Consider the following 14,981-nt stretch of genomic DNA (forward strand, 5'->3'; position numbering starts at 1 on the left):
GAGTCCGAAAATTAGGTACCTAAAATAAGTAATTTTTGAAAATAATAATGGATGTCCGAATATTTTATTGTCCGAACTCTAAGGTGAATTACGGGTAGTTTGTGCTTGTGTGGCAGGTATATTTCAATTCTTGAACTATATTTTCTTGTCAGATACAAATGTGTCAGATACTGACTTTCGGATTGATATGTCAGAATTAAGTGTGAAATTTTGGCAATAAAACCTGCATGTTACTTGTTCTTCAAACCTGAACCCCCAGGTCCTCTTGACAGCATTGAGGTTTCCTTGGCTGATGGCTTATATGGTAAATTTGCTGTCCCACTCTTCATGTAATTATGTTACAGGGAGGTTAGCATTCTACAGAGAGTGATTGAAAGCAAAGGGTGCATAAAGAAAAGTAAAACCGTTCCTAGAAAGTCTGAAATAATAGCAGAGTGGTGTACCATAACTTAGTTGAAATCTAACCATCATTGTCAAAGTATCTAACCAGACAAATAAAGAATGTTTCCTTTGAAGCATGGAACATGTTTGAAAACTACTGATACACCTGAAAATTGATGACTTTTATTTTTGTTACTTTCTGAGTCAACAGTTACTGAAATAAATATATCAAAAAAAAAAAAATATAAAAAATATCTGAAACGCACCTATTTTTTATTTGGCCTAATCATTGCCTATTGTAACAACGTATACAACTTTCAAAATATAAGGTTACCATCAGCAATGTTAATAGTCCATTTTTCGTCGTCGTCAAAATGAGCGTCACTTCCGTATTGCGGAAAGTATGCATGCGCGAGCGTTTGGCCACTTCCGTCAAACGGCGTGTTGTCGCCATGGTGACCATTTACAAACTTGATCTCGATGTCAACCGGCCCGTAGTCCTTCCTGATAAATTTGATAGGAATTACCTCTGACCATAACTGAAAAGAATTCAAATATTATTAAATATGCCGTAGCTCGCATCAGAATAAATGCACCAGTCAATTGTAACCACGGCCCCCCAGGTCCGGGGGATAGCCGGGGAATAGGACCGAGTTTTTACTTTCCAGGTGGCCCCGCAGGGCCGGATGACCGCGGTGGTTTTGTCATAGCGCCAAATTAAGCCGAGATTGGGCCTTATATAGAGTCTCTGGGGTGCGGGGGCATTTGACCGGGGTTTAACCATCAGTTCGTCCCCGCAGGGCGTGGATTTTACCCGGGGTTGGCTGGACCGAAAGTCAAAGTCCCGGCTAATCCCCGGACCTGGGGGAGCCGTGGTTACAAATGACTGGTGCATAAGTGATGTTCGATCGTTGAGCGGTGAACTAACTATACACACATATCCAATGCATTTACCGAATATCGGCTGAGGCGTTATTTATTATAGGCACCATGAAATAGAATGGAAATAAAGAACCAAGAAACAGCAAAAAATAAAGATTGGATAACTTATGATTCTGATGGTTTCCGATGTCTAATCGGAAAAAAAGCCTTGGATCCTAGAACAGAGAGTTAACTACTCATTTAAATGTGATATATGTATTTCCATATTGTATGAAATATTCCCTTGCCAAACGGAAGTTATGACATTTAACTCGTCCCATATATCTGATTAAATTATTTCACCATTTACGTAAACCCATGTGCAGGGCACGTGAAGCATGATTCAAATAAAATGTCCAATTGTGAAACCTGTTACGCACAGCCCTGTCAGTGAAATTGTGCTCAAACGGTCGACTGGCGCCCAAATGTCGGAGCACTCCTGCCCCAAGTGCACACGTTAATACTTTTGCAAATATTATGATCAAAGGAAACGAGTAAGATCGCTGACAATATACAATTTGGAAGATTGGACGTTGATGTTATATTCTTTGTTTATTATCGTGTGCATATTGAGTCTTTGTTTATTATCGTGTGCATATTCTCTATATGCAAATCTCTATGCACTCAAATGGTAAACTTTCCATATTGTACACAATAACGGCAACATTTAGAGATACAATTCTTTTTTCTACTCCAACGACACATTTTACACACATGACTATTCTATGGTAATGCACCAGTCAATTGTTACAATGCTCACCCCAGGTCCGCGGAAAAGCGGAGAGTTTGATTTTCAGTCAAGCCAAGCCCGGGTAAAATCCCCGCCCTGCAGGGACGAACTGAAAGTAAAATACCCCGAATTCTCCCGCATCACAGGGACACTAGGTAAGGCCCATTCCCCGCTATGATTTGCGCGAAAACAAAACCACCGCATTTACCCAGTTCTGCGGGGCCACCTGGAAGGTAAAACCACGGCCCATCCACGGCTATTCCCGGTATAACCCCGGACCTGGTGTGTGTGTGGTGTGGGGGGAATTGTACAATTGACCGATGCATAAGCCTCGCTCAGTAGTATGTCATTGTGACATATTTAACAAAAACACAACAAACAACAACAACTTGTTATTGGGAGTGGAATTGACTGCAATTAGTGATGTTGTGAATTCAGAAGAACCCACGAATGTAGTTTTTTAACATCCCGCAGGCTTAGTATTGATTATGTCACGTGGAGCTTGGACGTCTTTTGGAGCTACATTCTTTCTTTCACGTAGTGACAGGTTTTTTCCCTGCTAGACACTAACGAAAATGTATCCTTAACAGGGGAAAACAAATAAGAAATAGTTTGTGCGGTGGAATTTAATACATTCGGGTCGGGAACCAACCAAAACAAATGGAAACACCTAAGTACTAAACATTAACTTATTTAGCCATTTTCCATTTATCAACTGTATAACAGTATATGCTCAGTTTTAAAAGTAGTTCCGTTCAACTAACAGAAGATTACTACATCAGTGTCATTCAAGGCAAAAATAATTACAGAGCGTGTACAGAAAATGGTTTTGCAATGTAAGTATTTATTGGTGAAGGCCTTAGATTAAACGCCCTAAATATTGTTTTGGCACTTACATCGAACGCCCTCTGCAGCTCCACCTGTACAGCGTCCACGGGCACTTTGCGGGAGTACTGCGATATCCGGTACGCGATCTCACGCTTCCGCCACTTGCTGCCTGGAATAAGAAGGTTAAGGTTTGTTGTTTTTTCGTATGAAAGGTCATGAAATACAGTCAAACCCCGTTGGTTCGAACTCGTTTGGCTCGAATTCCTCGTTGGCTCGAACTAGATATAAAGGGCCGATTTCTTAAAACTGAGGGATAACAATCCCGCTTGGCTCTGATTTTCCGAGGCTCGAGGTATTTTCGCCGGTCCCTTGGAGTTCGAGCCAACGGATTTCGACTGTATCAATATTCAAAATAACGGTTTGTTCAAGTATCGTATTCAATTATTGACATACTTGCAGTATATTAGTTAAGAAACACATTACAGTCTCCTTGAAGTTTCATCAATCATTCATCCTGCCACATTATATTCAAAACCATCTTACCATGCAGGGCGTAACGTTTCCGTCTAGCCCTGTTTCCGGTGCCTTGAGCGTCCTTGACCCCACACCGAGGCAGTTGCATCGTCCGCCGAGTTTCGGCGTCAAGCTCACCTGACGAAAAATTACGAAAACCATGTTATTCATATAATCCTTTAAACATTGACACAAACGATGAACACTATGCACCAGTCAATTGTAACCACGGCCCCCAGGTCCGGGGAATAGCGGGGATTTTGACTTTCGGTCCAGCCAACCCCGGCTAAAATCCCCGCCCTGCGGGAACGAACAGGTGGTAAAATCCCCACCAAATACCCCCGCACCACAGGGACCCTAGGTAAGACCCATTCTCAGCTATATTTAAAGCTAAGACAAAACCACCGCATTCACCCGGCACTGCGGGGCCACATGAAAGGTAAAAATACGGCCCATTTCCCCGGCTATCCCCGGTATACCCCCGGACCTTGGGGGGGGGGGCGTGGTTACAATTGCCTGGTGCACTATATGTAAAGGACAAAAAAACACTAAGCAGACCAACACCTATCGAAATATCTAAAATAAGTCACAGCTTAAAAGGCATTGGCATTGAACAGAATGTCAAAGATGAATTACCTATCCTAGAGGGGAAAATAACATTATGTCACACGAAAATGCCATCTGCCGTAAAGTTAACGTTATCTATACCACGAAGTGTTAGCATGCAATCACTAAAATAACTTCTGTACAGGCTTTAATAACCATTAAAATAAAGTTATATATGTGACCTACCAGTAACAGGAAGTACAGCCAGCTTCTGGAACTTTGATACCGCCTGCCGGAAGTAGTCCTCGGAGATAAGGCTGCCCGATCGCCCGTCTGAGGACTCTAGGTAGCCGTACTTCCTCAGGTAGTCCTGAAGATAGAAAAGAAACAGGATACGGTGGTATAGGTCGTAATGACACGTTGATAGCTATGGTCGAACAATGTTTAATCGTGGCTAAGACCCAATCACTCTGTCATGACATATCTGGCTTCATCTCGCGATATATGACGAGTCAAAACTCGTCCTTAACTCTTTTGTATGCAAGTTCCACGCATTCATGTTAATATTTTAGGTGCTTAGGCGTAAAAAATGTTTGTTTCAGGTTTACCGACCTTCTCTATTGTTTTGTTTTTGCTTACTGTTTTTTTCTTTCTTTTAAAAGTTACAGATGAAGAATTTTTGGCTTTTAACAGTACCAGTGATGCTAACACTAATAGTATAGATGTTTTTAAGCATATAATTAATAGCTTTTGGTAACAGAAAAATTTCAAAAATTAATTTGCCATAATATAATAACGATACAAACTTCCGACCAACCCACCCTATGTTTTGGGGCATGAAATCTGAAACAAGCAAGACATTTGTTACGCCTAATGATACGATGCTGAATCGATTTTCAAAGAGTTTCGTAGACAGTAGTACGAGACTCTTTCAATAGTTTTTTCTAAATGTTTGCGAAATTTCACAAGATAGTAAGATATTTCTACGATAACGTATGAATCATTATAATAATGACAAAGAAAGGGTTCATCGAACACGCCGAAGCCAACTGATAGAGTCTAAGCCAAACGCTGATCTTAAAATAAGATCACACAACATACATGGTACAATATACAAGAATCTCCATTTAACGTCGGGTATATGATAACAAGAGACATAAGCTCAATAAACTATTTTCCGACGACATGAATATCAAACACACATAACAGAACAAAACATAACAATGAATTGGTGCACTGGAAATGAAAGCATTTTTAAATAGGTTACACATGGGGAAAAGTATTTATCAACAGCGTTTGTATTTATGCAGACAATTACAAAAAGTAAGATGGATTAGAGCACTTGAGCGATTATGGCATCAATAAGTTTTCCCGGCTGTATAATGTTCCGATATTTATAATGGTTAGTTCATTCAAGAATATAAATTAAGGATGATAATAGTATACATTTTATACAGCAACGGTTTAAGTGGCATTCCATACATTTGAATTACAGCATAGTATAGTTAAGTGACACTCTTATTCAAAATCAATACATGCACATGTATAACAAACATCAATTTTGACTGATATACATTTAACTACTTACTAAATAATGCAATAATGGAAAATATTAATTACTGATAACAAGATTGTAACCATATATTTAATAGCAGAGAGCGCACAAATATTAAATGATTGGTTAATGCTAAAAGATTTCCTGTGGTCTACTATAGTCTCATAAGGTAGAAATATCGTGTTTTAAGCTCATTTCTTTGAAATCAGACTCGGTATCCTTCAAAAGAACTTAACATGCAGTTAACTCGCAGTTACTTGACTCAAAAGTCGTGACGTGGTGACACGGGTATTAAGCACTGCCATACTGTCTCATGTGTACGACTTACGGCGAAGAAGTATTTAAAAAAATCGATGTCCAGGGTATTATCAACAAGGTAGACAAAAAATGTTACAACGAAATTTCTGTCATTTTTTTGTTCAATAAATGTTCATTATTGCTGTCTTTAATGTTCGAGTTCGGGCATGGTTATCTGACTATGACACTACTAATAATACAATGCATACAACTTCACAAAGCACACAGACAGACTACGCATGCGTTCTTATATCTTTATGCCACATCGTGGTCTACCGACTAAATATGCCACATCGTGTGTTTTACCGATTCAATATGCCACATCGTGTTTTTTACAGACTCAATATGCCACATGGTGTGTTTTACCGACTCAATATGCCACATCGTGTGTTTTACCGACTCAATATGCCACATCGTGCTTTTTACCGACCCAATATGCCACATCGTGTTTTTTACCGACTCAATATGCCACATGGTGTGTTTTACCGACTCAATATGCCACATCGTGCTTTTTACCGACCCAATATGCCACATCGTGTTTTTTACCGACTCAATATGCCACATCGTGTTCTTACCGTTTCAATATGCCACATCGTGTGTTTTACCGACTCAATATGCCACATCGTGTGTTTTACCGACTCAATATGCCATATCGTGTTTTTACCGACTCTACTAAGGCAGTCACTAGGCATACCGTATCGTTGAAATGTTGTACATAATAATGCATATTTTCCGTAAGGACTTTCAAACGGTAAAATCTCTGATATATGGCGGCTTTTTACCGCCATTTCGTGTTTTTCGCCTGTACGCGGCAAAAATGTGGCAGGGCAATGACAGAACATTTTTCAGGAGAAAAGTTCTGAATCTGGTTATCATGGTTTCTGAGAAAAGGCTGCTTGATAATGATCTGCTTCGTAATCACATTCGATTTTATATCATCTGTTTCGAAATGAAAACCAGAAGCTCATTGAGCCTTTTTATCAAACCAAATTTGTTCTTATTTTGTAAGTGTAAAGAAGTCGTAGATTTGAGTTAGCAATATATTATCAGCTTGGGGAATTAAAGGTGAATGTTCGTACGATAAAAGTACAGTCATTCCGCTTTTTACATGGATTTCAAATTGTAAAATACTCCTATTGTCGTTGAAATTTCGTTGCAATGTTTGAATTGACACTTTTGTTTCCTTTGCAATGATTGTATTGTCATATGTGTTTCTTGATCAATATTTGTATTGTCATGTTCTGTGCACAGTGTTAGTATTGTCATACATGTTTCTTATCTAAGGTTTGTATTTTCATATATCTTCTGTGAAAAATGTTTGTATTGTCGATGGCTCGATATTCTAGGGACCGGCCAAAGTACTTCGAGCCTCGAAAATATCGAGCCAAGCGGGATTGCTTACAGAATGTTATATTTTTCATTTGTTACATAAAGTCTTATTTACCTCGTTTGTTATTCGCTACGCTATCTCCGCAAGAGAAGGAAGAGTATTTATTGGGCATAGTTACGCACCCTAAATTTCGTAATATGACTTATTCGATTATTAGAAAATATCATTTTATTTTTATTTATAATGAAAATACATTTATGCGAAAACAAGCGATTGTAAACAGTGGGTAACACAAACATAGCTTAAAAGTTATATCAAAATGCATAGTAATTTAGGGATGGATAACAATTAAAGACATAACTTAAAGTGATGGCATGTTTATTCAAACTGTTAAACCATTTAAATTCGATAATAATTATAATATCAGTCAAGCAATTTTATTCGATTAGCACCTTGTGCTAAATGAAGCCAATCAAACAAATCAAGGCGTGAGATTCTTGACTGAACCCGCGAAAATGACATCGACCCAAGCAACCAAATCAAAGTGTGAAATTCTTGTTTGGGACCGCGAAAACGACTTCGAGCGTGGAGAAATATCGACCCTCAAGATATCGAGCCATCCGATCGAAATTTATATGAACAAAGAGTAAATAAAAATCGGTCCTTTTAATTTGGTTCGAGCCAACGAGGATATCGAGCCATGAGATATCGAGCCAACGAGTTTCGACTGTATGTTATGCGCATGATGTTTGTATTGTCCTTTATGTTTGTATTGTCATACATGTTTCGTACCTAAGGTTTGTATTGTCATATATGTTATGCGCATGATGTTTGTATTGTCATTTATGTTTGTATCGTCATACATCTTTCGTATCTTAGGTTTGTATTGTCCTATATGTTTGTATCGTCATACATGTTTCGTATCTTAGGTTTGTATTGTCCTATATGTTTGTATCGTCATACATGTTTCGTACCTAAGGTTTGTATTGTCATATATGTTTCGTATCTTAGATTTGTATTGTCCTATATGTTTGTATCGTCATACATGTTTCGTACCTAAGGTTTGTATCGTCATACATGTTTCGTATCTTAGATTTGTATTGTCCTATATGTTTGTATTGTCATACATGCTTCGTACCTAAAGTTTGAACTGTCATATATGTTTGTATCGTCACACATGTTTCGTATCTAAGATTTGTATTGTCATATATGTTTCGTATCTTAGGTTTGTATAGTCATTTTTTTGTATTGTCATATGTGTTACGTATTTAAGGTTTGAACTGTTTCTTGTACAATGTTTGTATAGTTGGTATTTACGTGTCCTGGTTTAAATCCGTACAACAAGAATATTATATTATGTTTTTTTGTGCCTAGTTTCTAATGATTTCTCAGATCTTTTAATGTGACCACATGTTGTTATTCTAAACCTGGAACAAATTGATACAAGAGTTGCCTATTGTATTCGTCAGATTCATCTATGATATAGCTAAGTTGGTTTCTGATCTTTTAACTATATCCGGTCAGATTGACTGTTATACGTCACCAGGCGTGTTATTTTTCTCATCAGTGATAATAATTTTCCCGAATATCGACCCTTCAGCCTGATTAGATCTGACCAACCTGGTGACAAGAACGTTTCAATTTCATCTCCAGCACGAGACCCGGTTGACATTTTATATGATAAGTGGTTGGCTTGTTGGTAATGATCTGCCGGGTAATCACATTCGATTTTCTGTTGTGAAGGAAAGCAGAATGTATTACGTTGTCATCAAATTCTCGCTGCCTACATTATCTATACGCATGTGGTGTTCGGTTTGATCAAAGACATTTCGTCACCATAGAGCAAAGAATACATTACTGCATATAGAAATAAAAGCACATTCGGAACTCCTCGGCTATTCTTATCGAAAACAACCTTCAATGTATTTGGACGGTTTACATACTCAAAAAGCGGTACGTTTAAGTCCGCTGCCAGTAGATCGCGTAGTAAATTTATTTCCCAGTTAAATTTTATGACCTAACTCTTGGGAATCCTAATTATGTTTGCAATAAGACTCTTCACTGGCAATCAATGTAAACTTAGATCAATAAATACAACTCTAAAACACTACAATTAATGAATGATATAATTCAAAAAATTACGAACTACTTCAACATACATCCGAGGTTGTTTTCGATTAAAATGGCCAAGGTGTTCCGAATGATAAAAACAGTGGTTGAGTTCTTGCATTAGAGCTGCATTCTCACAGATTGACCGTTTAGACCATTATCTTTTTACTTGGAATGAGCCAACGTTTGCGTTAATGTCTGGACAACGCTATCAAAAAAATGAGTTATTCGACAATTTTTATTTTGTTAGTTATCTGATATGATTGTTGAATGTATTGGTGCCAGAATCAGTTGATCCTGAGACAAAAATGAATAAATAAAAGTCAGAACTTTCAATCTGATAAGAGTGATGCTTTTAGATGACAATTTACAGTTTTAGCTTCTTACTTAATCTATCGTAAATGATTATTACATTATTTGATTCATCTGTTGTTTGAGATTTGGCAGTTCCTTAAGTTATAGCATACTAGATACAGCATACTGTTTATTTGAAAGTCTCTAACCGCTCAAGATAGGCGCCACCGGACGAAGGAATACTTTTCGACAAAACCTTCATATATATGATATCATGGACGGAATTATTTTTGCTTACTGACCTAACTTACTGACTGACATTTACCTTTTCCTTCCTATTGCAACGTACAGGAGTGGCATGTATATATGCAGGACTATAAACGGCTGCTGTAGTATCATAGCCGTAAACACGGGTTGGTTTATCTGGATTTATTTTTAACACATTCATCACCGACACAAGTAATTCAACTAATTAGAATTTTTGAGCACGATGTGTACGTTTAAATTAATTACTTCAAGTACAACGAGGGCAGGAAAAACGCGACATATTTTCGCGTCTGTATGCAATAAAGTGCCCGGTATAGTTCATGTTCATTCTGCAAGATAAACAACATTTTGCAATAGGCAAGGTATTGTCTGAAAAGTTTTGATTAATAGATAAACAATTTATTCTGCTATGTGTGCACTTTCTGGATAACGTTTACATTCATTTCAGGTCTGTTTACAAGGAGGGCTTGTATGATGTACAATAGACACACAAAGTTAATAGTTTTGTATCAATAAAAACTATTTTTTGGTATAAACATTAAGATGCTCGTAAATTTAACATTTTGCATACAATCAGGGACGCTAGAGATAGAGATAGCGTGTGAACAGTAGTTTACCAAGATGGTTGATAGTTCGTCGAGTGGTAAGACGCTCGACTAGCATGCGAGAGGACCTGGGTTCAAACCCGGATCTGGACATGCATATTTCTGAAAAACCCTCTAGTATTTCCCACCTCACTGGAATAGTAAAAGCTACCACTCAACTCAGAAACTGCCTGCGTAATAGCCGAAAAAAGCTCACTACTGACTTGCCACACGGCTAGAACGTGTTAAAAAACTGCTTAAAAGAGAATATCTAAATAAAAACATAGCCCTTATATTATGCGTAAAAGTGATAATTTGAAACTTATTTAAGTAAAAAATAATAAGTTAACGTTCGTCAGTGTATAATATCCTATTTTAAAAAGACTCATCCCCGTAAAGTATCCTTAGTGTCGTTATATGTGACATGGTATTGATGGAAGAAAATACATTCAATTATTTAAAAATGCTCGCCAGTTATTGGTTCGGTTCAACTGTGCGACGAAGACATGAGTTGATAGAAATGTTGTTCCATCGATAGTACAATGAAAGTACGGTAGCCAAAACTCGAAGACGGAAGAATGAAGAGCCTGTTTAAAGCACAGGGAATCTCATATGTTTTGTGTGTACTGTGTTTGAAATGTCATATTTGTTTGGTGTACAATCTTTTACTATGTTTGAAATGTCATATATGTTTCTTGTACTATGTTTGTACTGTCATATATGTTTCTTGTACTATGTTTGTACTGTCATATAGTTTCTTGTACTATGTTTGAAATGTCATATATGTTTCTTGTACTATGTTTGTACTGTCATATATGTTTCTTGTACTATGTTTGTACTGTCATATATGTTTCTTGTACTATGTTTGTACTGTCATATATGTTTCTCGTACTATGTTTATACTGTCATATATGTTTCTTGTTCTATGTTTGTACTGTCATATATGTTTCTTGTACTATGTTTGTACTATCATATATGTTTCTTGTACTATGTTTGTACTGTCATATATGTTTCTTGTTCTATGTTTGTACTGTCGTATATGTATCTTGTACTATGTTTGTACTGTCATATATGTTTCTTGTATAATGTTTGTACTGACATATATGTTTAGTGTACCATGTTTGTATTGTCATATATGTTTCTTGCACTATGTTTGAAATGTCATATATGTTTCTTGTACTATGTTTGTACTGTCATATATGTTTCTTGTACTATGTTTGTACTGTCATATATGTTTCTTGTACTATGTTTGTACTGTCATATATGTTTCTTGTACTATGTTTATACTGTCATATATGTTTCTTGTACTATGTTTATACTGTCATATATGTTTTTTGTTCTATGTTTGTACTGTCATATATGTTTCTTGTACTATGTTTGTACTATCATATATGTTTCTTGTACTATGTTTGTACTGTCATATATGTTTCTTGTTCTATGTTTGTACTGTCATATATGTTTCTTGTACTATGTTTGTACTGTCATATATGTTTCTTGTATAATGTTTGTACTGACATATATGTTTAGTGTACCATGTTTGTATTGCCATATATGTTTCTTGTACTATGTTTGAAATGTCATATATGTTTCTTGTACTATGTTTGTACTGTCATATATGTTTCTTGTACTATGTTTGTACTGTCATATATGTTTCTTGTACTATGTTTGTACTGTCATATATGTTTCTTGTACCATGTTTGTATTGTCATATATGTTTCTTGTACTATGTTTGAAATGTCATATATGTTTCTTGTACTATGTTTGTATTTTCATATATATTAACTATACTATGTTCTATTGTCATATATGCTTCTTGTAATATGTTTGTATTTTTATATAAGTCTCCTGTTCTCTGTTTGTATTGTCATATGTGCGTCTTGTACTATGTTTGTATTGTCATATTAGTTTCATGTACAATGTTTATATTGTCATTTATGTGTCGTGTACAATGTTTGTATTGTCATATATGTTTCTTGTACTATGTTTGTATTGTCATATATGTTTCTTGTACTATGTTTGTATTGTCATATTAGTTTCATGTACAATGTTTATATTGTCATTTATGTGTCGTGTACAATGTTTATATTGTCATTTATGTGTCGTGTACTATGTTTGTATTGTCATATATGTTTCTTGTACTATGTTTGTATTGTCATATATGTTTAGTGTACTATGTTTTTATTTTCATATGTGTTATTTGTACAATTTTTATATTGTCATATATGTGCCGTGTACAACGTTTGAACTGACATATATGTTTAGTGTACCATTTTTGTATTGTCATATATGTTTCTTGTACTATGTTTGTATTGTCATATATGTTTCTTGTACTATGTTTGTATTGTCATATATGTTTTTTGTACCATGCTTGTATAGTCATATATGCTTTGTGTACAATGTTTTTATTGTTTTGTTTATGTGTCGTGGTTTTATACCGTACAACAAGAATATGAGAGCAAGGTAGCGTCGTTTGTATTGATTGTTCTGACCATTTGAGGTGACCACATGATTCCATTCTAAACCTGGAACAAATTGATACAAGAGTTGCCTATTGTATTCGTCAGAGATTCATCGATAATACAGCTAATTTGGTTTTTGATCTTTAAACTATATCCGGTCAGATTGACTGTTAAACGTCACCAGGCGTGTTATTTTTCTCATCGGTGATAATAATTCCCCGGAATATCGACCCTTCTGCCTGATTAGATCTGATCAAACTGGTGAAAAGAACGTTTCAATTTCATCTCCAGCACGAGACCCGGTTGACATTTTATATGATAGAAGGTTGGCTTGTTGGTAATGATCTGCCGGGTAATCACATTCGATTTTCTGTTGTGAAGGAAAGCAGAATGTATTACGTTGTCATCAAATTCTCGCTGCCTACATTATCTATACGCATGTGGTGTTCGGTTTGATCAAAGGCATTTCGTCACCATAGAGCAAAGACTACATTACTGCATATAGAAAGAAAAGCAGTTGTTGAGTTTTTGCATTTAAGCTGCACTCTCACAGACTGACCGTTTTAACCATTATTTTTGTCTTGGAATGAGCCAACGTTTGCGTTAATGTCTGGACAACGCTATTAGAAAAATGAGTTATTCGACAATTTTTATTTTGTTAGTTATCTTATATGATTGTTGAATGTATTGGTGCCAGAATCAGTTGATTCTGAGACAAAAATGAATAAAATCAAAGTCAAAACTTTCAATCCCATAGAGTGCAGCTTTTAGATGGCAATTTTCTGTTTCAGCTCGTAACTAAATTCGTCGTTAATGACACGCATTATTTGATTTATCTGTTGTTTGAGATTTGGCAGTTCCTTAAGTTATCGTATACTAGGCATAGGCTACTGTTTATTTGAAAGTCTCTAACTTCTCTAGATCGGCGTAACTTGACGAAGGAATACTTTTCGACAAAACCGTCATATATATGATATCATGGACGGAATTATATTTGCTTAAAAGCTGACCTATCTCACTGACTGATATTTATTTTTGCCTTCCTAATGCAACGTACAGGAGTGGCATGTATATATGCAGGACTATAAACGGCTGCGGTAGTATCATGGCCGTATATCATTGCATATCAGGTTGATATATCTGGATTTCTATCACATTCATCACCACCGACACAAGTAATTTAACTATTTAGTATTCTTCGGCACGATATGTACGTTTAAATTAATTACTTCAAGTACATCGAGGACAGGAAAAACGCGATATATCTTCATGTCTGTATGCAATTATGTGCCCGGTATAGTTCACGTCCATTCTGCTAGGTAAACAACCTTGTGCACGAGAGAAGGCATTGTCTGAAAGGTTTTTGATTATTAGGTAAACAAATTATTCTGTAATGTGTGCATTCGCTAAATAAGGTAAACATTCATTTCAGATAGTGTATCCAATGGAGCTTGTATGAAGTGCAATGTACAATAGACAAACAAAGATAATAATTTTGTAACAATAGCAACTATGTTTTCGTTTTGACTTGAAGGTGCTCGTATATTTGACATTTTGCGTACAATCTTGGGACGCTAGATATGGAAATAGCTTTTGAGCAGAAGTTTATCAAGAGGGTAGTTAGTTGGTCTAGTGGTAAGACGCTCGACTAGCATGCAAGAGGATCTGGATTCAAACCCGGAACTGCCCTTGCAAGTTTGTGAAATACATCTGGTATTTCCCACCTCACCGGAATAGTAAAAGCTACCTCTCAACTCAGAAACTGCCTGCGGAGTAGCCGAAAATGACTCACTGCTGACTTGTGACATGGCCAGAAAGGCTTTGGATAGAAAAATTGGACACTTCTTAAGGGCCAAGATACTAACAGTACGGCAATTTAAAATACTACGAGGATTGACGCCTCGTCAAACAAGCGAATAAAAACAGTACCCTGGGAATAGCTGAACCAGGGGAGAACCTACAAAAAAACTGCCTGCGGAGTAGCCGAAAATGACTCACTGCTGACTTGTGACACGGACAAAACTGCTTTGGATAGAAAAATGGGACACTTCTGAAGGGCAAGGATATCAATAGTTTGGCAATTTAAAATATTATTAGGCTTGACGCCCCGTCAAACAGGCGAATGAAAACAGAAGATTGGGAATAGCTGAACCAGGGGAGAACCTAC

The 14,981-nt window shown here is 36.6% G+C and overlaps 1 protein-coding gene across 1 annotated transcript in view; it reads right to left on the bottom strand.

Moving 5' to 3' along the window:
• The window catches only part of LOC128219387 (matrix metalloproteinase-2-like), a 103,580-nt gene that overhangs the window by 22,062 nt on the left and 66,537 nt on the right, over positions 1-14,981 (bottom strand). The window contains exons 2-5 of the mRNA XM_052927196.1: positions 4,166-4,289; positions 3,404-3,511; positions 2,929-3,029; positions 716-920 (exon numbers count right to left, since the gene is read on the bottom strand). Coding sequence (XP_052783156.1) covers positions 716-920; positions 2,929-3,029; positions 3,404-3,511; positions 4,166-4,289 — 538 coding nt within the window. The remainder of the gene's footprint in view (positions 1-715; positions 921-2,928; positions 3,030-3,403; positions 3,512-4,165; positions 4,290-14,981) is intronic.

This window comes from Mya arenaria, chromosome 15 (assembly GCF_026914265.1).
Source record: "Mya arenaria isolate MELC-2E11 chromosome 15, ASM2691426v1".
Taxonomy (NCBI): domain Eukaryota; kingdom Metazoa; phylum Mollusca; class Bivalvia; order Myida; family Myidae; genus Mya; species Mya arenaria.